General features: G+C 45.2%; 1 protein-coding gene across 1 annotated transcript in view; it reads right to left on the reverse strand.

Moving 5' to 3' along the window:
* The window catches only part of GRIN2A (glutamate ionotropic receptor NMDA type subunit 2A), a 440,165-nt gene that overhangs the window by 28,242 nt on the left and 384,232 nt on the right, over window positions 1-27,691 (reverse strand). The window contains exon 10 of the mRNA XM_027961880.3: window positions 19,345-19,532. Within this exon, the coding sequence (XP_027817681.1) occupies window positions 19,345-19,532 (188 nt within the window). The remainder of the gene's footprint in view (window positions 1-19,344; window positions 19,533-27,691) is intronic.

Below are 27,691 nucleotides of genomic sequence, written 5' to 3' on the forward strand. Positions count from 1 at the left end.
TCACAGCGATGGTGTCCAGTGGTCCCCTGCAGAGAAACAGCCTCCATCTACAGCTTAAAGATGTCAGGGGTGATGCTGCTGTCGGTCCAGTGAGGGTTTGCTGTGAACACCGAGAGGGGAATTGACCCTGTTTCCATCTTGTTTCATGTCTTGCCCAGGGACCAGGCACTTTGGCTTTCTCAGAAGCCCAAATGGAATTGGAAATGGCAAAAGAACGTCTTTCTTTGTAGAAAATCTAGGGCATTCTCATCGGCAGGCTCATGTCCTCAATGAGAATGGATTCGGCCTCTGTGAGCTCTGAACTGTGGTTCAGGGGATGAAGAAGGCTTGGGTGGGTGGGGGTGGGGGAGGTTGCTGCAGTGTTGAGACCAAGTACTGTCCTCACCAGTTGCCCTTGAAGGAAGCTGCTGGTCCAAGCTGGGAGGTAGTCTGTGGCTTTGGAACAGAGCGAGAGCAGCTAGACCACCTGATCACTGACCCTGGGGCCTTGGCTTTATGACTCCACACTCATCTGATCAAAATCTAGATGACCTTGGATCTCGAAATAATGGCATTCCAGAGCCTAGGACTTCCATACCCATGATCTCCAAACTGAACAATTTTGCTGGAGAGGAAAAAAAAGTACCATTGTGGGGAGGAGAGGAATAGTACAAGATTCTGAACGCAAATAGACTGAATTTGGAAGATAAATCTCCCTTATTTAAATGTCAGAATATTCCATTTCTGTATAATGCTGAGAAGTCACAAAACCAAAATAAAACTAGGGCTAGGCTTAAATGTACCCAGTTAGAGACAGAGATGGGCTGTCTTTGGCATAAATGTTTCACTACCACCTTCCAACTGAGGTCCCTGCTCTGCGGATGGAGCTCGAGTTTTAGCAGAATTCATGGCTGCCTGTCGCCATCTGGCTGGGATTTCATAGGCCACCTGATCAACTGTGCAAGTTGGAAGCTGGGGAATTTTATGTGCACAGGTGCCCAACCTGTGTCTTCAAAGACGAAAAAGGAGAAAGAAGAGAGAGGATTGGGGAGCTCTATCAAGTGTCAAACAGTATAGATGGTCACAATTTTCCATTAGCCAGTGGAGTTGGTGAGATATAAATCTGTGGCGTAAGACAGCAGAAAAATTGCAAGAAGTCCAGGAGCTCCTATGTATACCAAGCTCTTCTGGAGTCAGCTTCACCAGTTTGCCACACACACAAATAGATGGTCAAGTTTTTATGAATTAAAAGGAGTATGCATTTGTATGCTTAAATGGATTTACAGGATCTTTTTGACACTGCACATTTTCTCAATCAATAGTTCTCAAAACACTGTGACTCACTGTGTAAGTGTGTGAGAACTTTTGAATATCACAGAGAGATCCTTGTGTTTTAAAAGTCTATAAATGCAAGGAAAAAAAAAAAGATAGCAATAATCCCACAACCCATGCCAAGAAATATCTTCTCTCTTTCGGCAAGTAATATGACATCATTCCCTGTTTTATCGAAGTGTTGTCAATGAGCTATCTGAGCCTATAAAATCCTGATCCCTGAAGCAAAGGGGTCATCCCCATTGTCCATTTTACCTGCATTTCCCAGCGTTCAGGACACTGCAGAGAGCTTGGTGGGGGGAGGCACTCAAGACTCAGTTGTGGGTTGAAGGAGAAAGAGAAGGGGAGAGTGAAAAGGAAAGAAAATAGGAGAGAAAATGGGGGAGCAGAGAGGGAAGAAAGAGGAAAGAGAAGACAAGAAGGGGAGAAATGGGACCTTTAGAGGAAGGACTCTGTGCCTGCAGACAGAGCTATTCACAACTAAAGAAGGAGAAGACACGGCTTCTCTTTCTTTGGAGAGTGGCGAGGGGGTAATGCGGAGGCTGGGCCGTGCCCACCCGCGTTAATGGCAGCCTCCTCTCCCTGTTAGGGTCTTAGCGCTCCTCTGGCTTCCTCAGCTGCATCCCAAGCCTGAAGTGCCAGGTAGGGGTGGGGCCCATGGCCGGGCATGCCTGGGAAAGTGTGTGGGGTGAGGAGTAGTCAGGTTCAGATTCCAACCTGGGAGCAAGAGGGGCAGACGTGAGGGTCCTCTCTCCCCATTCTGCTAACAATGCAACTGGGGCCAGGAAAAAGAAGCTGGGAAAGGACTCTGGGTCTCTCCACTGTTGGCCGTGATCATTCAACAGGCTCCAACCACACAGCCCTTGAGGAACGTCCTGAGAGTTCAGTTACGCAGGCCCGATTCACCTCTCATACGGAAAGACAGTGACAGAGTGTGCAGGGGGCGCGGGCAGGATAAACTAGGAGGCTGGGATTAACACAGACACATAACTAAATGTAAAATAGATGCTCAACAAGGACCTACTCAACATTCTATAATAACCTATATGGGAAAGAATCTGAAAAAGAATCAGCATATGTATATGTATAACTGAGCCACTTTGTCATATACCTGAAACCAACACATCATTGTAAATCAACTATGCATGTGTGTGTGTTAGGTCACTGCAGTCGCACCTGACTCTGCGACCCTATGCGACCGACGCTGTGGACTATAGCAAGCCAGGCTCCTCTGTCCATAGGATTCTCCAGGCAAGAAGACTGCCATGCCCTCCTCCAGGGGATCTTCCCGATTCAGGGATCAAACCCACATCTCTTATACACCAATATAAACCAAAATTTAAATTAGGAAAATTAGGGAACAATGAAAAAGGAATTCGAGGAGCTGCATGCACTGCTGGTGAGAATGTAACCTGGTTGTACTTTTTCTCTGAAAACTTTGGAAATATCTGCTGGAGTATATGTACAGCCTATGGTCAAGCAATCTTATTCCTGGGTTACTCCTCAACAATTAAGTGCTGACATACACCAAAAATATGTGCACGTGGGTTCAAAGCAGACAAAAAATGAGAACGCAAATGTCCGTCAATAGCAAGTGTATACATAAATTGCAGTAAATCTGTACAATGGAATACCATGCAATAATGAAAAAACAGGTTTCCCTGGTGGCGCAGGTGGTAAAGAATCTGCCCCAATGAAGGAGACCCAGGTTTGATCCTTGGGTCGGGAAGATCCCCTGAAGAAGGGAATGGCTACCCATTACAGTATTCTTGCCAGGAGAATTCCATGGACAGCGGAGCCTCGTGGGCTACAGTCCATGGGGTCTCAAAGAATTAGACATGACTGAGTGACTAACACTTTCACTTTTTCAATGAAAAAACAGGAAGCTATTAGTACAGGCAGTAAAATGGATCCATGTCACAAAAGACACAAAAGAATATACGTTGCATGACTGCACAACCTATTTGAAGTTCAAAAGGAGGCAGAACCTACCCATGATCATGGGGGGCAGAATGGTGGTTACCTCTGGGGGAGACATTGGCTGGAAGAGGCCATGGGGGAGCTTTCTGGGGGTGCTGGTCATGTTCGAGATCGCAATCCAGAACAGCCATATAAATAATGGGGCACTGAGATGCAGCAATACAGTGAAGGTACAGTCTGCCCTCTATATTTGTGGGTTCCATATTTCTGGATTCAACCAACCACAGATGGAAAATTTTTTCAGAAAAAAATTCCAAAAAGTTCCAAAAAGAAAACCTTGGATGTGGAGTGCACCCGCAACTATTTACATAGCATTTACATTGTATTTACAACTATTAACATAGCATTTATGTTGTATTAGGTATTAAAAGTAACCTAGAGATGATTTAAAGTCTATGGGAGAATATGCGTAGTTTATATGCAAATACTATCCCATTTTATATAAGGGATTTGAGCATCTGTGGATTTGGGTATCCAATGGGGATCCTGGAAGGAATTCCTCACAGATACCAGGGTTGACTTTATAGTACAGTCCACAGAAGGAAAAGAAAAGAGTGGCATAGGAGAGATCTAAGGCATTTTTCCACTTTGGGGGTCAAGAGAGGGAATAACAAGAAAGTGAAAGGAAGCAGATTTTTTAAAGAGGAAAAAAAATTCATTTATAAAGAAATATGAACTTGTTTTTTTTTTACAAAGAAAAATATCTTAAAGGATGAAGGGGCACGAGCTATGTTAAATTCTTCCATATTGCTGGAATTGTTCTATAAGAACATGCTTTCCTTTTATAATTTAAGCCAGAGGTCAACAACCTGTTCCTGTAAAGGGCTAATTAGTAAATATTTTCAGCTTTATGAGCCATATGGTCTCCGTCAGAACTCCGTCAGAGGTGAGCCTCTGCCCTTGCAGCTGTAAAAACACACATTGCGTGAATGGATGGGATGTATTCCAATAAAGCTTTATTTACAAAGACAGACAATGGGCCAATGTGGGCTACAATTTGCAGGATCCTGATTTAAGCAATCAAAAAAGGAAATAAAATGATTAAAATATTTATATGTATAAATATGAACAAGAATAAAGCCCAATTTGACCACTGTTATCACCTATGATACTTATTGGGTACCTATTGCTTGATGGATATACACCAATTATACTATCTAACTTGGTAAGGTTGGTGCTATTATAACCCCCAATTGAAAGAAGAGGAAACTGACACTTAAAAAGGGTAAGTGAATTTCCCAAGGTCATAGAGCTGGTAAAGATCAGTTATACTTAAACCCAAAGCCTTTGTTCTTAACTGGACCTCTAGCTGCTAAAGTTATGGCTTTTTGTGTGAGATGGTACCACTAATATTATAGTAAATGATTAGGATATACAAAATGTTCATTAAAATTTGTATGTAAAAATAGATATTCTCAAAAGATGAAAAGACAGCTCACTTTTTTTTTTTCCATTTTTACCAGTATTTGAAGGAATTCAAATTAAGGCAACATTACATCTTCTAAAATATAAAAATAAATGATAACACTCAATGTTACTAGATAATCATAAAATTGACCCATGTATTCTTAACTGGAATCACTTTTCAGTGGGAACAAACCTTTTGGGCACTAATATGAGACTATAGAATTAAGAATGTTGGAGATGTTTATAGCTATTAATGCTTCAAATTCTACATCTAAGAGCTTGTTACAAATAAACAATCAAAAGAGAAAAAAATGGGCAGAAAGACGTTCATTCCAGCATTATCTACACTAGTAAAGAAAAAAGAAAAAGAAATGTTTAACATTAGGAAAACCATGTAATGAATTATGGTTTAATAATGACTAGGACATTTTATGCAAAAATTAAAATAATGGTGAGGATCAGATTATGTAGGTTGGGGTGATTTTATATGTATATTATATTCCTTTTCCAAGTAAAAATGTTTTTAAAAATGTAGACTGAGAGAGATCTGAGGCTACTGTTTAACCATCCCATAAATCCTACCTAAGTTCCTGCAACATCAGTGTTTGGCCTACCAGCAAACCATTCATTATGTCTTATTTCACCTCTGATGGCTCTCTCGACATTTGACTCTCCCTGGTTTGAGCGATTCACTGCTTGTCAGGCACAAATTTGGCACCGCTGACCTTGTTCTAATACTGGTGTCAGACTGATACTAAAGACTGCAACTCCGGATCTCAAGAGATCTATTGAGAAATTCACTGTGAACTCACGCAGATGAAAACCCTTGGAGCTCTAACAGAAAGGGAGAATTGATGGTTCTCTAGGATATTTACAGATTTTATCTGTTTCTTCAGTAAGTACCATTCTGTTATTATTCCAAATATGTCTCCAGTTAAAATTAGGAGGGAGATAAACAAGTCTAATTTTTATGGTACCATCTGGTCACAGGCCAGTGAAGAAGCAGTTAAGCCCTTTATTGCTAATCTACGCTTAGGATCAGCACATTTCTTCCTTTGAAAATATTTCATTTCCAAATGAGTAGTTTTCCCTGGACTTAGTTTTTAGATCATAGGAGACTCAAAGTGACTTAGTGGCTGAGGCATCAAAATGGTCGTTAATCATCACTCCCTTTGGATGATGCTTTTGAATTGTGGTGTTGGAGAAGACTCTTGAGAGTCCCTTGGACCACAAGGAGATCAAACCAGTCAATCCTAAAGGAAATCAGTCCTGAATATTCACTGGAAGGACTGATGCTGAAGTTGAAGCTCTAATACTTTCGCCACGTGATGCAAAGAGCCAACACCCTGGGAAAGACCCTGATGCTGGGAAAGATTGAAAGCAGCAGGAGAAGGGGATGACAGAGGATGAGATGGTTGGATGGCATCAACCAACTCAATGGACATGAGTTTGAGCAAGCTCCGGGAGTTGGTGATGGACAGGAAAGCTTGGTGTGCTGCAGTCTATGGGGTTTCTAAGACTCGGACATGACTGAGTGACTGAACTGAACTTGGTATATATCATTCAAGCTGGTACTCTGTATACGTGAGGTTTGGATGCATGTAAGTTACCTACTTGGAATGAGGAGCATTCATGACAACCAAAAGAAAAAATTAGATTCAGTCCATCTGTCAGTAATGGTCTCTGACCACAGGTCCCTAGTGGGTTCCAGTGAGACCGCATCTGCACATTTAAGGAATCAGGATAACCATCACATCCAAACTTGGTTCCAGATTTAATTTAATCAATAGAAACACTGACTCATTTTCTGCCTAAATGTGGGTCTTGCAGTCTTGCCTGATTTATTTTTAACTTTGTTATTATGGTCAATACATGAAAATGAAATCTTTAGAAGCAACAGACACTTTCATATCTATTTTATTCCTTTCTGAACCACTACTTCTGCTCACAGTCTAATGCAGTATCTCCTTTTTGTGCTAGTTGCTCAGTCGTGTCCAACTCTTTGTGATCCAATGGACTGTAGCCCACCAGGCTCCTCTGTCCATGGAATTCTCCAGGCAAGACTACTGGAGTGGGTTGCCATTTCCTCCTCCAGAGGATCTTCCCAACTCAGGGACTGAACCTGGGTCTGCCGCATTGCAGGCAGATTCTTTACTGTCTGAGCCCCCAGGAAAGCCAGCTTTCAACATCTCCCTAACTGAGTCTGATGAACACAGAAGTGCCCAAAGTGTCTTTCAAAGTAAGGTAGCTATCGAAGGCAAGATGGCAAAACCTTTCCTCATTTTTACATCCCACCACCTGGTGTTTAGAAGCTGCTCAGTTATTTTTTGTTGGATGGATGTCTACAGGGAGACTGAATGAATGGGCAAATGTGTGAATAAGTTGAGGGGTTTTGTTAACAGCACCCAGCCCCTGCTCACTTGATTACAGAGTTTGTGATTTACAGAGTGGCTTTGCTTAGCCTAAACTGTGATTTCCGCCTTTGAAGTCTCAATTTGATTAAAATACATTTAGCAAGGAACAATAACTTTCTGAAATGCTAGGGATTATGCAGCTCCGAGGAGCTCTGTGGGGAACAAGCAATTCCAGCAAGCATGTCGGTCTTTGTGAACCTAGAGAGGCTGCTCGGCAAGCCTGTATCGGGGCCAAACATCTGACTCCTCTTAATTACATTCTGTCCTTGTTTCATTCCTTCTCATCTCTTGCTTTTGGGTCCTGAGTTTTCCCCAAACTGCCAGGGTTGAATGATCTCAAAAATTAGGCTGAGCCTGTTCCCATGGTGCTGGGGCCCGGGGCATGGACAAGTCTCCTTCCCCTTGGAAAGATGGAAAAAACAGAGATTACTTTCTCTCCCACCCTCAAGCTGTGTTGCCAAGTTATTTAGTCCAGTATCACCTGCAGGCAACTTATCCTTCAGTGAAAGAGGAAGGAACAGAGGCTGGCTACTGACCTGCGTGCTTGCTTGCATGCTCAGTCATGTCAGACTCTTTGGGACCCCATGGACTGTGGGCTGCCAGGCTCCTCTGTGGAATTCTCCAGGCAAGAATGCTGGAGGGGGTTGCCATGTCCTCCTCCAGGGGATCTTCCTGACCCAGGGATCAAACCTGCGTCTCCTGCATCGCAGGCAGTTTCTTTACCCACTGAGCCATGTGGGAAGCCTGGCTACTGACTTATGTGCTTTTAAATCACATAGGTCAGTAGCCCCTTCCCAGATGGGAACACTTGCCGAATGAGATGTCTGGGAGGGTAATAGCAGATAAAGGAGACACGATGTTGCATAATGGTTCAAATGAAGACCCTAGAGCCTACTTGCCCAGGTTGGATCAGCCACTGACTATAGCTTGACACATGACTCAAACTTTCTGTGACTCAGTTTCCTCATCTGTAGGCAGATACTTATAGTCATAATTCATGGCATTTAATAACTGTGAGAACTGCATGAAATTAATACATATAAAGACGGATTATCTTATGACCCATAGTTGCCCCTCTGTGAATGTTGCTGCTGCTACTGCTGCTAAGTCGCTTCAGTTGTGTCCGACTCTGTGGGACCCCATAGATAGCAGCCCATCAGGCTCCCCGCCTGTTGTTAAAAACTTCGATAAAAATAACACTAATGATGGTAGCTTTGAATGACTTCCCTTTCAACACATGGAAAACTATCTCTTCCCCATGCAAGTAGCTCCTCAGAGCCTCCCCCCACCAAACCCCCCAACCTCATTTTGGCTTTTATCTCTTTAAACGGACCGAGGCTGCTGGTTGACATAGGGTGTTGCTGAGTCATCTGAGGACACCGGGACCTATGTCACGAAGAGCTGCTGGCAGGGGAGGCCCGCAGGAGACAGATTAGACTTCTCCCAGGCAGGAGTGAGTCAGCCGGGGGCCTGCACCCGGCTCCACCATGGAGCCCGGAGTGGGCAGTGGATGGCTCCCAGGCTCCTTCAGCGTTATCTGCAATGTGTGTAACTGCTCAGTTGACCAAGCCAGGCTGCACTGTAGATGCAGGAGGCGTGTTACCTGACTAGTCCCCCAAGCACACTTTCTCTCTGATCCTTCCTCTCCCCTTCTGCCTTTCTGTGCCCCTCGTCCTCTCCTCCTCCTCTTCTCTCCCCATCTCTTCTTCCATCCTTCTCCCCCTCATATATCCCTGTCCCTCTTTCCTATCTGCCCCTTCTTTCTTCCTTTCTCCATCTGGATCTTTCCCCTTTCCTTAGAAGAAGTGGACAACCTACAATATCGAGTCTTTGCCTCCCTTGTCTTCCTCCAGACAGTCGAAGGCCAGGGTCATCATACTTTCCCAACAAATGGCCCAACAATAAATATTTGGGGTTGTGCAGATTCTACAACTTCTGTTGCAACAGTGTGACTCTGCTGTGGTAGGGGAAACAGCCACAGACAATACCTGAATGAATGGATGTGGCTGCGTTTCAATAAAACTGGATTTTCAAAAATAGACAGTAACGCTCCTTCTCTGTTTACCTCCTTGATCACAAACCACAGAGTCACTCAGGATTTACAATCCACTCCAGTTCTAAAATATAATCTTGCTGATTATATTGATCCCAGAAAAGTGTGTTAAAAAGAACAGAGCAGATGTATTTGACTACGAGAGCACACAAATTAGATAACAGGGGAACTTGCCTGCATGGCAGTGAAAACATGGGTCAGAGGCTTGGGAAGACCGTCCCCCTGGACAGTGGTTTAGTGATTTCCTCTCTGTGTCTCTTGCCTAGAGACACCTGATGTTCATCCCAAAGAAAATAGCATCCTGAACTGAACTTCATCAGAGAAGGTATTTGATGAATGAAGTAAGCCTCACAAAAGTATATCTACGGTATTTTTAAATCCATGCATTCATTTATTCACTCATCTAATAAGTTTTACTTGAGCATCTACTATGTATAAAGCTCAGGAATGAGTCCTAGCAGAGAGGAAAGGGCAACGGAATGAACATCAAAGTGCGTGGCCTATGTTGGCGGGAATATAAATTCATGCAGCCCCTAGAGAGAACAGTGAGTGAGTGTGTGCTTGTGTGTGTGTGTGTGTGTGTGTGTGTGTGTGTAGCTGTGTCTAAATCTTTGTGACCCCCTGGACACATAGCCTGCCAAGGTTCTCTACAGTGGAATTTTTCAGGCAGTATTGGAGTGGGTTGTCATTTTCTTCTCCAGGGGATCTTCCTGACTCAGGGACTGAACCTGCATGTCCTATACTGGCAGGTGGATTCTTTTACCACTGAGCCACCAGGGAAGCCCATTTGCTTTCATGCTTAACTGAGGAGCCTGGAACTCAGAGAAACAGCCTGCCATGCAGCTAGGAGCTACAGAACCTTCCGTCACACCCCTTCATTTGTGTCACTTAGTGAAATGGCACACAAATGCTATAAGCATGGAGCTAAAGGAGTTTCCTTTCTCCATGAAAGGAGTTTCATGGAGCTGAAGGCTTCCTGGGTGGCTCAGTGAAAAAAGAAGGTGCCTGCAATGCAGGAGACACTCAGGAGACCCGGATTTGATTCCTGGGTTGGGAAGATTCTCTGGAGAAGGAAATAGCATCCCACTCTAGTATTCTTGCCTGGGAAATCCCATGGGCAGAGGAGCCTGGCAGGCTGCAGTCCATGGGGTCACAAAGAGTCAGATATGATTGCGTGACTACACGGCAACAACAACAAAAGGGTTCTAGTTAGTCAGAGCTGCAGTCTTTAAGGAAACCTTCACAGAGGGGTGTGTGGGCTGAAGGATGGGTCAGATATCAGATCAGGAAATGAGTTCAGGAGAAGATGGGAGAAGAAACTCTGAATTTAAAGCAGGAGGCTTGCATAAAAGGATCCATGCTTCTGAAAAAAAAAAAAAGTCCAAATGTTGCAATTTCAGATACTGTAGGCAGATGAGCACGGAAAATACTTAGGAGTGAGGTGGCCTGCAGCGATCTCTTCCACCCACATGGCTGTACCTTCATGGCTTAAGCCAGCCCTAAGAAGACGGGCTGCAAAGCCATGCAGGGATGTATGGGTGGTGCTCACCACCCAAGTTGTGTGGGCATCCAGGTCTCCCCGAGACCCACACATCGGCCCAAAGATATTAAGCTGGGAAGCTTGATGAGGACAGTGCTCAGGACATTAGCAACCCGTTCCATGGCTCAGAGCAATTTATGAGAGTCCTAATTAGATACACAGATGACTTCTGCAATCACACAAACACACTCGAGTCTGGCTGGCTGCATGGGGTCCCTCGCCATCAAAAGCCATCCTGTGCGTTCAGTGCAAGAGCTACCAACAAATAAGGGAATCAGGAATGTTAACAGTGAGCCACTCAGAAGCAGGGAGTGGGCGTCTCCACTGTCAGCCCCCAGCACTCCGCCCCCCTTCCCAGAACTGCGAGCATCTTATTTAGGAAGCTCTAGTGTCGACTGCAGCAAGGTTCCTTAGTAATACTAGAGCAGACGTGTGGTCCCATCTGATTTGTTACCAACTGGATGAGTCTTCAAAATGACTGCTTACAAAGTTGCAGTACCAAAGGGACAAAGGGTACCAATCCAACTGAAGTGATATGGATGTGCCCTGGTGAATATTCCATCTATGAATCTACTATGTATGTCCAAATATGATACACCTGGGGCTCCCCAGGTGGCACTAGTGATAAAGAACCCATCTGCCAATGCAGGCAGATTTAAGAGATGCAGGTTCTATCCCTACGTCAGGAAGACTCCCTGAAGTAGGAGGGCATGGCAATCCACTCCAGAATTCTGGCCTGGAGAATCCCACGGACAAAGGAGCCTGGTGGGCTACAGTCTCCTGTACGGTCTCACAGAGTTGGACTCGGCTGAAGTGACAGCACACATGGGGTCACCAGCTAGTTTTAAAAACAAGAGAGTCCCAGCAAATTGGGTTGAGCTGGTCACCTTAGAATACAAGACTAATATACATGCATGTGTCATCTTTCAAATATTTATATATGATATCTGTATATATCTAATGTAAGTGCAATGGGATACACCTTATCAACTTTATAAAAATATTTGATAAATACATATATTTCATTTTCTTTGTTTAATGAACTCAGACTAGACACCAGGGAGAAGTAATGCTTTTCTGAGTTTAAAAAGAAACCAACAACCATGAAAACTGAGCAAAATACAAGAGGAAGAGTAAATGCTTTTCAAAGCTAAATATATGACTTGTAGCTAAAGTAATCTGGCCACTCGTAAGACTTCTCCAGAAACCTGCTGCTGCTGAGTCGCTTTAGTCGCGTCTGACTCTGTGCGACCCCATAGATGGCAGCCCACCAGGCTCCCCCCATCCCTGGGATTCTCTAGGCAAGAATACTGGAGTGGGTTGCCATTTCCTTCTCCAATGCATAAAAGTGAAAAGTGAAAGTGAAGTCGCTCAGTCATGTCCGACTCTCCACGACCCCATGGACTGCAGCCCACCAGGCTCCTCTGTCCATGGGATTTTCCAGGCAAGAGTACTGGAGTGGGTTGCCATTGCCTTCTCCCTTCAGAAACCTAGTTGAATGGAAAGATGATCAGAGGTGGAATCAGGCAAACCTAGTTCAATTTTTACCTGTAACAATAAATCTATATAGGGCGTGGTCCACAGACCAGCATCAGTAGTATCACCTGGAGCTTGTTAGAAGTGCAGACTCTCAGGCTCCCTAGATTGACTGGAACAGAGCTTGAATTTTAAAGAGATTACTGGGTGAGTTCTGATTAGGTTAAAGTTTGAGAAGCTCTGCTATAACTCAAGCTAAGTTGCTTCAGTCATGTCCAACCCTTTGCGACCCTATGGACCATAGCCCTCCAGGCGCCTCTGTCCATGGGAGTTACCATGCCCTCCTCCAGTGAATCTTTCTGACCCAGGGATCGAACCCATGTCTCTTTTGTCTCCTGCACTGTCAGGCAGGTTCTTTATCACTAGTGCTACCTGGGAAGCCCCTTGCTGTAGCTCATATAACCTACATGAGCCTTGTTTTCCTGCTCTGCAAAATGTAGGTAATAAGATCTATTCCAGAACATTGTACAAAGAATTATAAAGATCATTTGTGATGCATTTAGCATGGTAGTGGACCATTGAATATAGGCTCAAAATCTTGGTTTCCTTCCATTTTCTCAACACCACCTGTTTCTGAATAATGTTACAATATCAACTTGTTCTCCTTGATATATTCTTGCTGGCTTCTATCTTCCAAAAGGGCCTTGGACCTCTTATGATTTTCTTCTGTCTCTTCAAATCCCAGAACCACATAAAAATGACAAAATCCATGAGACTGATAGGGCCTAAGAGACTTTCTGTTCAAGCCCTCCTTTGAAGCCAGAAATGCCATTTTTTTAGGTCCCAGACTTACTCATTCTGTACGTTCTGAGTTAGCTGTCACCTCTTAGGTGCCGGGATGATACCTGGGACCCAGCAGTTATTTGTCGGCTGCTGGATAAGCTAGTGAATGGGGCTGGGGAACTCTGGCCCATCCTAATCTCTGTCTAAATCTTACTTGTTTTCTTCATGACTTATTCTGTATTTTCCTTCCTCTACTAAAAAATAAGATATCTCATATTTCTCCTCGACTACTCTCTCATCTTACTCAAGATACCAACATGTGTGTGTGTATGCGTGAGTGTGTGTGTGTGTGTGTGTGTAGGCTTCCCAGGTGGTGTGAGTGGTAAGGAGTCCACCTGCCAATGCAGGAGACCCAAGAGATGCCAGTTCGATTGCTGGGTTCGGATGATTCCCTGGAGTAGGAAATGGCAACCTGCTCCAGTATTCTTGCTTGGAAAATTCCATGGATAGAGGAGCCTGGTGGGCTACAGTTCATGGGGCCACAAAGAGTTGCACACAACTGAGCGACTGAGCCCATACATATATAAATATGAATATACGGTATATATTAACATATATGCATGAAGTATTACAAATATGTTCATATTTTGAAATTAGACATTTTAATTCCACCCATTGCCAACCAACTGAATGGTAAGCTCCTTGAAGGAAGGATTTCTTCTCGGAACCTCAGTGCCTAGGAATGTGTGTTTCTCAGTAGACAATGGGTATTGATGGTAGATGCTGAAAAGTATCTTTGAGTGTCCCCAAGTGAACCCCCAGGTGGCGCTAGTGGTAAAGAACCCACCTGCCAATGCAGGAGACATAAGAGATGCGGGTTTGGTCCCTGGGTCAGGAAGATCCCCTGGAGAAGGGCATGGCCACCCACTCCAGCACTTTTGCCTGGAGAATCCCATAGGCAGAGGAGCTGCGGGTTACAGTCCACGGGGTCGCGCAGAGTTGGACACGACCGAAGCAACTTGGCATGCCTGCACGCATGCAGGTGCACGCCACTCTTTCAGAAAAGACACAACAGTCAGACAGGAAAAGGCGGGTAAGGGCTTCCTGGGATCCTGTGTATCTCTTACGGGAGATTGGCAGGCCCTTTCCTAGGGAAATGCTTGGTAGGCTTCACATAAGAGGTTCCCCCAATAACCAAACACTCTACTCAAAAGGTTATATTTACACAGCTCATTAGGAAAATTTTTTATACTTTTGACACTCATTAGACTCGTAATCGTCCACCGAAGCTACTCTATAACAAGAGATAAACACTCCATTCCAGGGGATGAATAATAATTAGGGACCGCTCAGCACTGTGCTCTTTCCAGGTCTAATTTTGGAGTATAATTAATCCTGCCGAAGCTGCATAAGATAAGTGAAATATTTATGCAGCTGTGTTAATTCATGTATTTACTCCTAGAGAGACATTCAGAATTGGACGTGGCTTTCCGGGAAGATTATCTCAAGACGCCCCCTGGAGCCACGTCATTTTCTCTCCCGTGGCTTGGCCTCCAGATGGTCTCTGAAGATGAAGCTGTGAAGACACATCCCCCAATCCAGACAGTCTGACCAGGAAAGCCCTGGACTGGGACAGAAAATGCCTCTAAGAATCTAGACACTCTGTTAAAACAGGGAACACCTCTTTGGCTTAACTGGATGCCTCTACTAAACGTTTGTTTATTTGCCACAGAGAGGAGGTTTCTGTTCAGAACGGCATTTCCATGATGCTAACTTGACCATATTATCACCAATATGACACTAAAAATGCTTTTTTTGAATCCTTGAACTCTGGATGGACAACAATAATGTGGGGGGGGGGTGGGGAGGGGAGGAAGAGAGGAGGAAGGGGAGGGGACAATGATGATGATGGTGGTGGTGGTGATGATGGCATTTACTGAATCATTTCTATTTCCAGGTGGCTGTTTAAATATAACTTTTCATTTTATCTTCATGACAACCTTATCTGGTAAATATTTCTGTACTCAACTGCAGATGAATAAACTGAGGCTAAAAAAAAATTAACCTTTTCACAGAAGCATTTGGAAATGGGACAATAGATAATCATCCAATATATACTAAATTACTTCTTCTTCAAGGGTCTATGGGCTTCCCAGATGGTGCTAGTGGTAAAGACCCTGTCTGCCCAGGCAGGAGATGCTGGTTTGATCCTTGGGTCGGGACGATCCCCTGGAGTAGGAAATGGCAACCCACTGTAGCATTCTTGCCTGGGAAATCCCATGGACAGAGGAGCCTGGTGGGCTACAGTCCATGGGGTTGCAAAGAGTCAGATACGACTGAGTGTGCAAGAGCACACACATACGCATGTACACATACAGGTATCTATACATCTCAAGCATCTAATTAGCAAACTTTGATAGGCATTCTGGAGAATTAAATGAAACAAAAGTCTGAAATGACTGACCCTCATCAACAGTAAGTCCCCTTGAAGAAGAGGCTTCGCCACTTACTCACTAACAAATGATAAGCCTGTGGAACTGCTGTTCCATTCTCCGTAAAATCATCAAAGGCAATATTTAACTTTATAAAGTCGTGATGAATATTCAATTAAAGAACACATGTAACACATCCGGTGTGGTGATTGGCATATCCTATTCCCCAAATATGTGGCTATTTCATAAAAGATGCTGCAGAAGTGACAGCAGTGGTAGGTAGGTGTAGAGTTAGAACTGACAGATTTGACAGCTACCCATCATATTTAGAAGTTTCCTGTCAAATGAAATACATCCTGACACTATCCATTCATCCATGTGTGTATGTATTCATCCAGTCCTCCAATGACCAGTTACTTGTTATGTTCAAGATTCTGTGGGTTTTACTGCTGGACACGAGACCCTCGTCAGCAGGGCAGTTCACACCACAGGGAGGTGCTTAGCTGACCACCGTGGCAGACGGATGCTTCACTCCCCTGTGCACACACGCCTGGTCGTCTGACTCCAAAACTCCTCTTTAACAAGGCCGAGCATACTCCAGAGCAGCGGTCCCAACCGTTTTGGCACCAGGGACCAGTTTCACAGAAGACAATCTTTCTGTGGATGGGGGGTGGGAAATGGCTTTGGGCTAACTCGAGCACATTAAATCTATTGCGCATTGTATTTCTATTGTGATTACATCAGCTCCACCTCAGATCATCACTAGACCCCAGAGGTTGGCACCCCTGCTCCAGAGTATACTCTGGGCTTGGCCATAGGACTTGCTTTGGACAGAAGGGTGTTAGCAGATGCGAATGTGGCAAAGGCAGCCAACAAGGACCTACTGTAGAGCACAGGGAACTCTGCTCAGTATTTGAAAGTCTTAGCCGCTCAGTCGTCTCTGACTCTTGGCACACCAAGAACTATAGCCCCCCAGGCTCCTCTGTCCATGGAACGTTCCAGGCAAGCATACTGGAGTGGGTTGCCATTCCCTTCTCCAGGGGATCTTCCCAACTCAGGGACTGATCCAGGGTCTCCTTGCATTGCAAGCAGATTCTTTACCATCTGAGCCATCAGGGAAGCCCAAGCAATATTATGTAACAACCTAAATGGGAAAAGAATTCAAAAACAAATAGACACGTGTATCTGTAGAACCGAATCACTCTGCTATACATCTGAAACTCACAGAGCTCTGCTGACCCGACTATGTGCTGTGCTGTGTTGCGCTCAGGCGCTTTAGTCGTGTCCGGCTCTTGGTGACCCCATGGACTGTAGCCCTCCAGGCTCCTCTATCCGTGGGATTCTGCAGGCCAGAATCTGGAGTGGGTAGCCGTTCCCTCCTCCAGATCTTCCCAACCCAAAGATCAAACCTAGATCTCCTGCACTGTAGGCAGATTCTTTACCTTCTGAGACACCAAGGAAGCCCATGAATACTGGAGTGGGTTGTCATGCCCTCTTCCAGGGGATCTTCCCGACCCAGGAACAGAGCTCATATCTCCAGCAGCTCCTGCACTGCAGGCAGGTACTGCAACTATACTCCCATATAAAAGAAAAAAATTAAAAAAAGAAAGCTGAGACTTGAAATGTGCCTGCGCAGGTGGGTGTTTTCTCCTGTGCCTCCAACACAGCCAGGAAAAGAGCTTCTCCCAGCTAGCTGCTGCCCTTTCAGCCTGAGACCCAGAATAAACACGGATGGAGATGATCCCCTTGCAGTAGCAGGAGGTGGAGCCACCATGGCCCAAGGCAAGCTTTCCCACTCAACCTGTGCTCCAACAAGCAGAATAAATGCCAATTGTCACGTTCTTCCAAGATGTCACAGTGATAATTGAGCAACACAGCTACACGTCACTAGGACACAGTAGAGGACATGGGTGTTGATCTGATTGAAAGGTACCAATGCCCTAGAGAGAATCCAAAGATTCAGATGCTCTCATTTGGGAGTTAAATATAAAACACATTTAGGTTTCTTGATGACACGGTGAGAACCTAAGGTTTAAATCTGGGAGTAGAGGGTATAAGGCATTATGCCCTTTGCTCAAGTTTATACCAACCATACACACAAACCTCTGCCTCTTTCAACGCTGTGTTTGGCCACAGTAGTAGACAGACCATCCTCCCCAGCCCCGGACAAGAGCAGCATGTTTGGGCATGTGAGCATGCTCAGTCGCTTCAGTTGTGTCCGACTCCTTGTGATCCTATTGATTGTAGCCCACCAGGCTCCTCTGTGCATGGCATTCTCCAGGCAAGAATACTGGAGTAAGTTGCCATCTCCTACTCCAGGGGGTCTTCCTGACCCAGGGATCAAACCCAAGGTTCTTCTATCTCCCTCATTGACAGGCGGGTTCTTTATTTCTAGTGCCACCTGGGAAGCCCTGCATTTTCTGGAACCGTCTCCAAATATAGCCTCCGTCCATTCTTGAATGCAGCTTCTGACCTATGCCCGAACTTCTGTTTCCTACTCATACGTACTCATTTTTAGGGTTCACCTGCCATCTCTGCTGCTTTTGCTTTTCCTCTCTCAGTGTTCGCAGGTCCAAGGGGAACCAGCATGCCATGTGAGCCAGGACAGGATTCTAAAACCATGTCCTGGAGCAATGAGCTATGTTGAAATCCCCAACTAAAAGCAGAGATGGACAGAAGGAAATGCTGCTGGGGAGAGTCAGTCCAGTTAGCTGGAAGCTCCAGAAACACCCTCATTCCATTAGACTGCAAGCCCATGAGGGCGGAAGTGGTCTTTTTTCAGGATAGGCAGCCCAGGGGTGGATTGTAGTGGAAACCCATGGGATTTCCGCTAACTCTTCCCTGTATAGCAATCACCTCTCCTTCATCTCCCCATAGGAAAATAGTAGGAACTCTCATGTTAGGACAACGTAACCCTACCCTTTATTCACTCCTAAGGGGTCCAGGAAAGAGCCTTTGACCCAAAATCGATCAGGAATCCTTCCTCTGGAATTGGAAATTTAGAATTTGGAAAATAGAGACTGGGACTAGTTGTGTGATATCACTGCTCTAGAAATAGTGATGGACAGGGGAGCCTGGTGTGCTGCAGTCCACAGGGTCTCAAAGGGTTGGACCCTGAGCGTGACTATGCTCAGAGACTTGGCAACTGAACAGCAAGTGCTCTAGAGCAGAGCTTTCCCCTTAGCCCTGATACTATAAATGCGTGAAAGTCAAAGCTGCTCAGGCATGTCCAACTCTTTGGGACCCCAATAGACTACAGTTCACCAGGCTCCTCTGTCCATTGGACTCACCAGGCAAGAACACTGGAGTGGGTCGCCATGCCCTCCTCCAGGGGATCTTCCCAACCCAGGGATCCAACCTGGGTCCCCTGTGTTGCAGGCAGATTCTTTACTGTATGCTTGGGGTCAGATAATTCTATGTTTTGAGATTTTTTTTTTGGAGGGGGGGCTATCCTGAGCATTGAAAGATGCCAGCATCCTTTACCCCTGGCCTCTACCCACCAAATGCTGGTATCAAATAACCTCCTTGTCATGACGATCAAAAATATCTCCAGATGCAGCCAAATATCCCCCAGGGGATGAAATCCCTGCCCCGCACTGAGAAGCACTCCTTCAGAGAGAGGACCCATGAATTCCTGCTGCTGAGGCCCCAGGGCTGCCCTGGTTCCTGTTTTTCCCTCTGAACTCATTTGCTCAACTCTTTCCTAAATTCACTGAGATAGACACTTAAGCATCCTTAAAATAAACTCCTTTAAAATGATTTAGTTGTCCATAACTGATTTCCATTATAAGCAACCTAAAGAACCGTGGTACCATGTGGTCAGCACTCAGTAAATACTTATAGTGAGCCAAGTCATTACCCAAAGATCCACTGGAAAGCCAGTTAGGAAGCAGAGGGTGTGAGGGTCTCCCGTCCCCCGGAAGTAGGGGAAGTCAACCAGAGTCTTACCATCACCCACAAACTGGAGCAGGGCCAGGTCAATCTGCCTCTTCCATGGTGAACCCTTCTGGAGGGCGATCCCATAACCAGTGGTAGCAAAGATGTACCCACTCCCAATGGTCACCAGCTTGCAGCCTTCGTCCCTCCCAGCCTTGTAATTCAAGACAGCAGCGTCGTAGATGAAAGCATCCAGTTTCCTGCAATGACAAGAAGCCAGAGAGTCAAGGTGATGGTGAGGTACCATCTTGGGGCCCATCTCCCGAGGCCTGATCCAGCATCGCACACTTCCCTATCACCCAGGAGATGATGACTCATGACTGCTCCATCCCATCATCATAAAAGGATCTATTTTTAATGAGGAGATAAAAGCCAAAACCTTTTCTCCCTGAGTTACAAGAGGCAGCTAAATAAAGACATGAAGAATCCTTATGCCCAAGTGAGTAAACAGTTGAGTTTGCTGGTTGCTAAGTGTTTGCCATCAGCACTCCTAACAGTGTAGAATGGTGGCCTATTTAGAGAGGTTTGCGTTGGAACAAAACAAACCATTAATGGACAGGAGAATTTGGTGGCTGCATGTAGGAAGCAGAGAGACTAAACAGGAATGATGCCCCTTCCTGCACAAAGAGACAAGTTTACGATTCATTTCTATTACAAAAATTATTACATCATAATTTTTAGAAGCCCAAATAATGTAGAAAATATTAAGAATGCAGTTAAAATTGCCTATAGTTCTGTAACTCAGAGGCAATCTCTGTTAACGTATTTGCGAACAAACTTCCGAATTTTGTATGCATTTGCAAACACACACACACATACACACGTCTTTGAAAATAGGGGCTAGTACTTCTTTTGTAAAGACACTATAATAAATAGTTTAGGCTTAGTCTCTGATGCAACTACTCAACTCTGCTGCTATAGCATGTTATAGGCCGAACTTTGCTTTCTCAAAATTCATATGTTGAAGTCCCAAGCCCCAGTATCTCTGAATATGAGCTTATTTGGAGATGGGGTCATTGCAGATGTGATTAATTAAGGCGAGGTCATACTGGAGCAAGGTGGGCTCCTAACCCAATACCACTTGTGTCCTGATAAAAAGAAGGAATTTGGAGAGAACAAACTTATGTTGCCAGGGGGGAAGAATGGGGAGAAAGGATAGTTAGGGAGTTTGGAATGTGTATGGACACACTGCTCTATTTTAAGTGAATAGCCAACAAAGACCTACAGTGTAGCACAGGGAACTCTGCCCGATGTTACGAGGCAGCCTGGATGGAGGTGAGGGGAGGGATTTGGGAAAGAATATGTGTTAGAGGTTCAGTTGTGTTGGACTTTTTGCAACCCCATGGACTGTAGCCCACCAGGCTCCTCTGTCCACAGGATTTCCCAGGAAAGAACACTGGGGTGGGTTGTCATTCCCTTCTCCAGGGACTCTTTCCAATGCAGGGATCTGATCCCTGCATTGAGGGTGGATTCTTTACCATCTGAGCCACCAGGGGAGAATCAGTTCAGTCAGTCAGTTCAGTCGCTCAGCTGTGTCTGACTCTCTGCGACCCCATGAATCGCGGCACGCCAGGCCTCCCTGTCCATCACCAACTCCCGGAGTTTACCCAAACTCATTTCCATCAAGTTGGTGATGCCATCCAGTCATCTCATCCTCTGTCGTCCCCTTCTCCTCCTGCCCTCAATCCCTCTGAGCATCAGGGTTTTTTCCAATGAGTCAACTCTTCGCATGAGGTGGCCAGAGTATTGGAGTTTCAGCTTCAGCATCAGTCCTTCCAATGAACACCCAGGGGAGAACAGATATATGTATATGTACGGCTGAGTCCCTGGCTATCCACGTGGAACTATTACAATATCGTTGATCGGTTAGACACCAGTACAAAATAAAAAGCTTTTAAGAAGTAAAAAGAAGGAATTTGGACACAGACGTGCTCACAGAGAGACTGTCAAGGGAAGGTTGGAGTTATGCTGCCACAAGCCTGGGAACCGCCAGAGGCCAGAAGACCCTTCTGGTGCCTTCAGAGGGGCCACAGCCCTATGGATAACCTTGATCTTGGCCTTCCAGGCTCCAGAAATACGAGACAAAAAAAATCCCTATTGCTTAAGCTTCTCAGTTTGTGATGCTTTGTTATCAAAATCCTAGGAAACTATACAGAGTATGAAAGCAGCCATTGATAATACGTAAATGAAGGAGTCCAACTCTGTCCCAATAAAAGGTTATTTACACGAAATAGCCTGGCCCATGGGACATTAGTTTGCCAACACTGTTTCACTCTCCAAAATATAACGATGCCATGCAAACCATTTTACCAATGGCTTTCTTCTCTTATTTCATCCCACACACAGCGAATGTGCTTCTATGTCAATAAACAGAGCACTCTTTTTAATTTTTTGGTACATTTATTTTTATTGAGGTATAACTTATATGAAATAAAGCGCTAGATAAATTTTTACCTATGTGTACATCCTTGAAATCATCACACACATCAAGATGGAAAGCAACATCACCATCATCTCAAAAGTTCTGTTCGCCTCTCCGAGTCAGCACCCTCCAAAAAGCAAGCATCCAGTAATCCTCTCAAAGATATGTTGCTTCTGTTTAGTTGCTAAGTCGCGTACGACTCTTTCTGACCCTATGTAGACTGCAGCACGCCAGGCTCCTCCGTCCTCCACTGTCTCCCACAGATTGCTCAAATTTATGTCCATTGAGTCTATGGACTCAGTGCTATCTAACCATCTCATCCTCTGCCGGCCTCATCTTTTGCCTTTGATCTTTCCCAGCATTAGGGTCTTTTCCAATGAGTTGGCTCTTCGCATCAGGTAGCCAGAGTATTGGAGCTTCAGCATCAGTCCTTCCAATGAATATTCAGGCTTGATTTCCTTTAGGATGGACTGGTTTGATCTCCTTGCTATTCCAGGACTCTCAAGAATCTTCTACAACACCGCAGTTCAAAAGCATCAGTTCTTTGTATCTAGCCCTCTTTATGGACCAGCTCTCACATCTGTACACGACTACGGGAAAAACCATAGCTTTGACCACACGGACCTTTGTTGGCCAAGTGATGTCTCTGCTTTTCAATACCCTGTCCAGATTTTGTTGTGGACCACATTTTGTCAGAACTCGTCACAGTGGAAGGACTGATGCTGAAGCTGAAACTCCAATACTTTGGCCACCTGATATGAAGAACTGACTCATTTGAAAAGACCCTGATGCTTGGAAAGATTGAAGGCAGGAGGAGAAGGGGACAACAGAGGATGAGATGGTTGGATGGCATCACTGACTCAATGGACGTGAGTTTGGGTAAACTCCAGGAGTTGCTGATAGACAGGGAGACCCAGCGTGCTGCAGTCCATAGGGTCGCAAAGAGTCGGACACGATGGAGCAAATGAACTAAACTGAACTGAGCTTCACTGTGACCCATCCATCTTGGGTGGCCCTTCATGGCAAGGGCTATGGCTTCTTTGAGTTACGCAAGCCCCTTCACCATGACAAGGCTGTGATTGATGAAGGGGTTCAAAGACATGGCTGTGCCTAATTCATGACCTACATACCTATCAATGGGCATGTATGTTTTTTCCATTTTTTTTAGTTATTTAAGAAGGCTGAAATGATCAATCACCCTTGAAAACAGGGATGGAAGTCTAAACTCTAAAGTAATAAGAAAAGCCAGTTGAGGAGTGCTCAACTTCCTGACACTTTTCAGCTTTACTGCTCTTCTCTCCTTAACAAGAAGACATAAAACAGTGAAGCAAAGAAAAACGTAAGTGGCAACAGGAGCATGTAAAATGCTGCGTCCTCTCAGAGACAAGCGCGGAAGGGCTCCCTGTGGGAACAAAACTATTTGGAAGGTTTGCAGCTATGTTCTTCATTTTAATTTGTTTGTTTCTTTCATGGCTAGAGATGGGGCCAAACTACAGGACGTGTCTCACTAACAGACTCTGAAGCTTTCATCTCAGGGCTGTAGGGTTGGAGACTCAGTTTTATACTCTGAGACTATTAAAAGGGCATCAGATGATCCAAGCGGAAGAGTGGGAAAAACTGGGTGTTGTCAACGGTGATGATGAACACAACCGACAAACCAAGAGGAAACAGCCTTTCTGGAAAGCCAGCAATGCTACTATGGTTCAGGCGCTCGGTTGCGTCTGACTCTTTGTGACCCCATGGACTGCAGCATGGCAGGTCTCCCTGTCCACCATCTCCCAGAGATTGCTCAAACTCATGTCCATTGAGTCAATGATGTCATTCAACCATCTCATTCTCTGTTGCCCCCTTCTCCTCCTGCCCTCAATCTTTCCCAGCATCAGAGTCTTTTCTAATGAGTTGGCTTCTCCCATCAGGTGGCCAGAGTATTGGAGCTTCAGCTTCAGGATCAGTCCTTCCAATGAATATTCAGGACTGATTTCCTTTAGGATGGACTGGTTTGATCTCCTTGCAGTCCAAGGGACTCACTCTCAAGAGTTCGCCAACACCACAGTTTGAAAGCATAAATTCTTCACTGCTCAGCCTTCTTTATGGTCCAGAATGTGGACCATACAGTCCAACTCTCACATCCGCACATGACTACAGGGAAAACCATAGTTTTTACTATATGGACCTTTGTCAGAAAAGTAATGTCTCTGCTTTTTAATATCTGTCTAGCTTTGTCATGGCTTTTCTTCCAAGGAGCATGTGTCTTTTAATTTCATGGCTGCAGGCACCATCTGCAGTGATTTTGGAGCCCAAGAAAATAAAGTCTGCCTCTGTTTCCACTGTTTCCCCATATATTTGCCATGAATTGATGGAACCAGGTGCCATGATCTTAGTTTTTTGAATGTTGAAATTTAAGCCAACTTTTTCACTCTCCTCTTTCACCTTTCTCAAGAGGCTCTTTAGTTCCTCTTCACTTTCTGCCATAAGGGTGGTGTCATCTGTGTATCTGAGGTTATTGATATTTCTCCCGGCAATCTTGATTCCAGCTTGTCCTTCATCCAACCCAGCATATTGCATGATGTACCCTGCATAGAAGTTAAATAAGCAGGGTGACAATATACAGCCTTGATGTACTCGTTTCCCAATGCTGAACCAGTCTGTTGTTCCATGTCCAGTTCTAACTGTTGCTTCTTGACCTGCATACAGGTTTCTCTGAGACCCATGGATGTTGTGGGGGCGGGGGGTGTAGTTGTTAAAGGTTGACTTGTTCATGATGGCTGGAGGGCTTGTGACAGGAGCCATGGAGGAACAGGTGGAAGGGATCTATGTGCTTTGTCTACATTTGGATGACAGCATCACCTCAGGAAAGTCACTTCCTTCTTTTGCACTGCTGGTTTGTCATCTGTGAGATGAGGTTGACATTGTGGTCCTGTGGAACTGTGGAATTCTACAGTTCTGAAACCTGAGTCATCTCTGTCACTCCGAATAGGGAAACTGAGACTTAGGATAACATGTGTCCTGGGGTCTTTGGGACAAACGGATGGCACGTATGGTCTTAATGAAGGTGGAGTGCTTGCAACTCCAACGCTTTATGTTGCCATGGGGATGCTAAGAACCTGGGTTTTATTGAAACTTTCTAAGACTCACCCATCTCTCTGACCTCAGTTCCTCAAAAAGCAAACACAAATAAACGCCTAGGTGTGTACAAGGGTATTCATATATTAAGGCCATTTGTTGGTATTCATGGGGTGAAAGTCCTCCCCATCCTGCTAACCCACCACATGCTGAAACATTTCTGGAATGGAAATTAAATCTGTACCTGGCCCCCGTATGAGAGCTGTCCAAGAGCTGTTTAAATTTGTATTTTGTGGAGAGGCACAGATTTCTGCAAATCATTACCATATTTCATGACAAGTCTTGAGCTGAGCGAAAAACAGCTGGATAAGTGCAAAGAAAAAGGGGAAGTTTACTTGGAAAACGAAGCTTGCAAAAGCAAGATATCATCAAGTCAGAGGGAGGACACCTGCAAAAGACACAGTTAATTCTGAGCAAAGTGATCACACGTAGGCACCTCTGGGTGCACTGGCACCAGTAGCCTCAGAGGTCTCAGGGCCATGTCAGAACCAAAGTGAGGACAACATGTGAAGGAAACCACAGGGCTACGTGACTTTGATTTCTGTCCCTCATGGAGGATTCTAGAGAGCTGGAGTCTAAATGCATTGGCCACAGATACCTGCATGAACCCCCGATAGACATGGCCACTGTTTGTACAACGCTTGACAAAAACACACAGTTATTTCACATGCATTGTCCCAGTGGGGCCTTACAAGTGCCCAGCAGGGAGATTTATTATTATTATTTATTTTATTTTCTTGTGTTGTTTATGAGCAGATGAGATTTCAAGAGGCTAAGGAATTGTAGTGCTGGAGAAAGCCTGAGAGTCCCCTGGACAGCAAGGAGATCAAACCAGTCAGTTCTAAGGGAAATTGATGCTGAATATTCACTGGAAGGACTGATGCTGAAGCTGAACCTCCAATACTTTGGACACCTGATGGGAAGAGCTGACTCATTGGAAAAGACCCTGATGCTGGGAAATATTGAGGGCAGGAGGAGAAGGGGGCAGCAGAGGATGAGATGGCTGGATGGCATCACTGACTCAATGGACATGAACTTGGGTGAACTCTGGGAGAAGGTGAGGGACAGAGAGGTCTGGCATGCTACAGTCCACGGGGTCACAAAATGTAGGACACAACTTAGTGACTGAAGAGCAACGAAAGACTGCCTGAAGCTCACCAGCAGTGTCTCCAAACTTTGTACAGGATGTTCCCTACAAAGGAACCTTCAAGTATGAACTTTCAAAGATGCTAACATGCATTCCATCAATGTTAAGCATGAGTGAAACTGCAGCTTACCCTCCATCTCCTATTGCTGAATATCCTTCAGCTCTGCCATCTCCCACCTCCTTTCTCCCCTCCAGTCAGCGACTCTTCTTGCCTGTTTGCTCCATGCCAGCCCCTGTATGCCAGCCCTGTTGTATTGAACTACTGAACTTTTCAAGGTACTGTAACATTAAAAATGCTTTCTCTATTTTTTGTGCCTGTTTTTTAATGTATTATTTGCATGAATAATATTATAAGCCTATTATAGTACAGTACAATATAGCTGACATGTTAGTTGGGTGCCTAAGCTAACTCTGTTGGACTCAGGAGCAAATTGGACTTATGAACGCACTTTCGGAATGGAACTCAATTGTACGTAGGGGACTTACTGCATACACACTCTCTATAGCAGCACTGTCCAGGAGAACTTTCTACAGTGATGGAAATACTCCAAATCTGTGCTATGACTATCGAGCCCTTCACATACAGTTACTGCAACTGAGGACCCGAGGTGTCCATTTTATTTTGTTTCATTAAATCAGATTCCAGTATAAATGGCCATACGTGGTCGGGGGCTGCAGAAGTGGCTCCCAGTGGGCGGGGGAGGTGGAGCCCTGCCTCTCCTGGCTCCAACTCAGAGACCTGTGCCTTTGATCTCCTTCCCACTGAAGGGAAAATGTTCCCGTTGTTAAAAAGAAAAGATGTAAAACTCACTGACGTCCTCCAGCTCAGGCTTTGTGGTCAAAGCCTTTGAATAAGGCCCCTGTGTTTCTCAGCCTTCTTCTTCTCCCTGTAAAGCGGGGCAGACACGAGCTGCCCTCCGAAGGCCACTGGGAATAAAGGGAGGTTATGTAAGGAGATGTGCGTGCAGGGCCAACACCAGTGGATCCCTCTGCACTCAGATTTTCCAGCAGAGGGGCTTACAATGTTCATGCATTGTGCAGGACAAACCTGGTCCTGAATACTTTATAGACATTATCTTGTTTCACTCACTTCTTCTAACTGAGTAAAGTAGGATGCACGCCTGCCATCCCTGTGGAATGAAGAAACGGAGGCCCTGAAAGGTAAAGTGAGGGACATGGCAGGCCAGCTTATGTAAGTGTCAGATGGCACTTGGGCTTAACACGGCCTGACGACAAAGGCCACAGACATAACCACTGGGACCACATTATCCACAGACTGCGGAGTAAGTGGAAGCAGCTCTCTTACTTACGAAATTCAGGCTGGGGGTTACAGCTCGACGTGAAGCCCACCGTGATGAAAAAAGGGAAAGGATCAGACCAGAGCCATCCGGGTTTTAAAAGATCTGGTGGGTTGTTCAGTTTCGTCTGTCTCTTTCCCAGGAGATGCTCAGCCATGTGAGGTCTGGAGTCACTTCCAGAGGAAACATCTCTTGCCCCCAACACATCATAACCCTACTCGTATGGGAGTCATTTAGGCATAGATGGCCATAGCTTCCTGTTGAGGGTGGAGAGTCAGAAAGAGAAGCCCAACTGAGACCAAAAGCGCTGGGGGGATTGGAGCTGCGACGGTGGGCGAGAGAGAGGCGTGTTAGGCTGCACGGTGGTAA

The sequence above is a fragment of the Ovis aries genome, chromosome 24, assembly GCF_016772045.2.
Source record: "Ovis aries strain OAR_USU_Benz2616 breed Rambouillet chromosome 24, ARS-UI_Ramb_v3.0, whole genome shotgun sequence".
Taxonomy (NCBI): domain Eukaryota; kingdom Metazoa; phylum Chordata; class Mammalia; order Artiodactyla; family Bovidae; genus Ovis; species Ovis aries.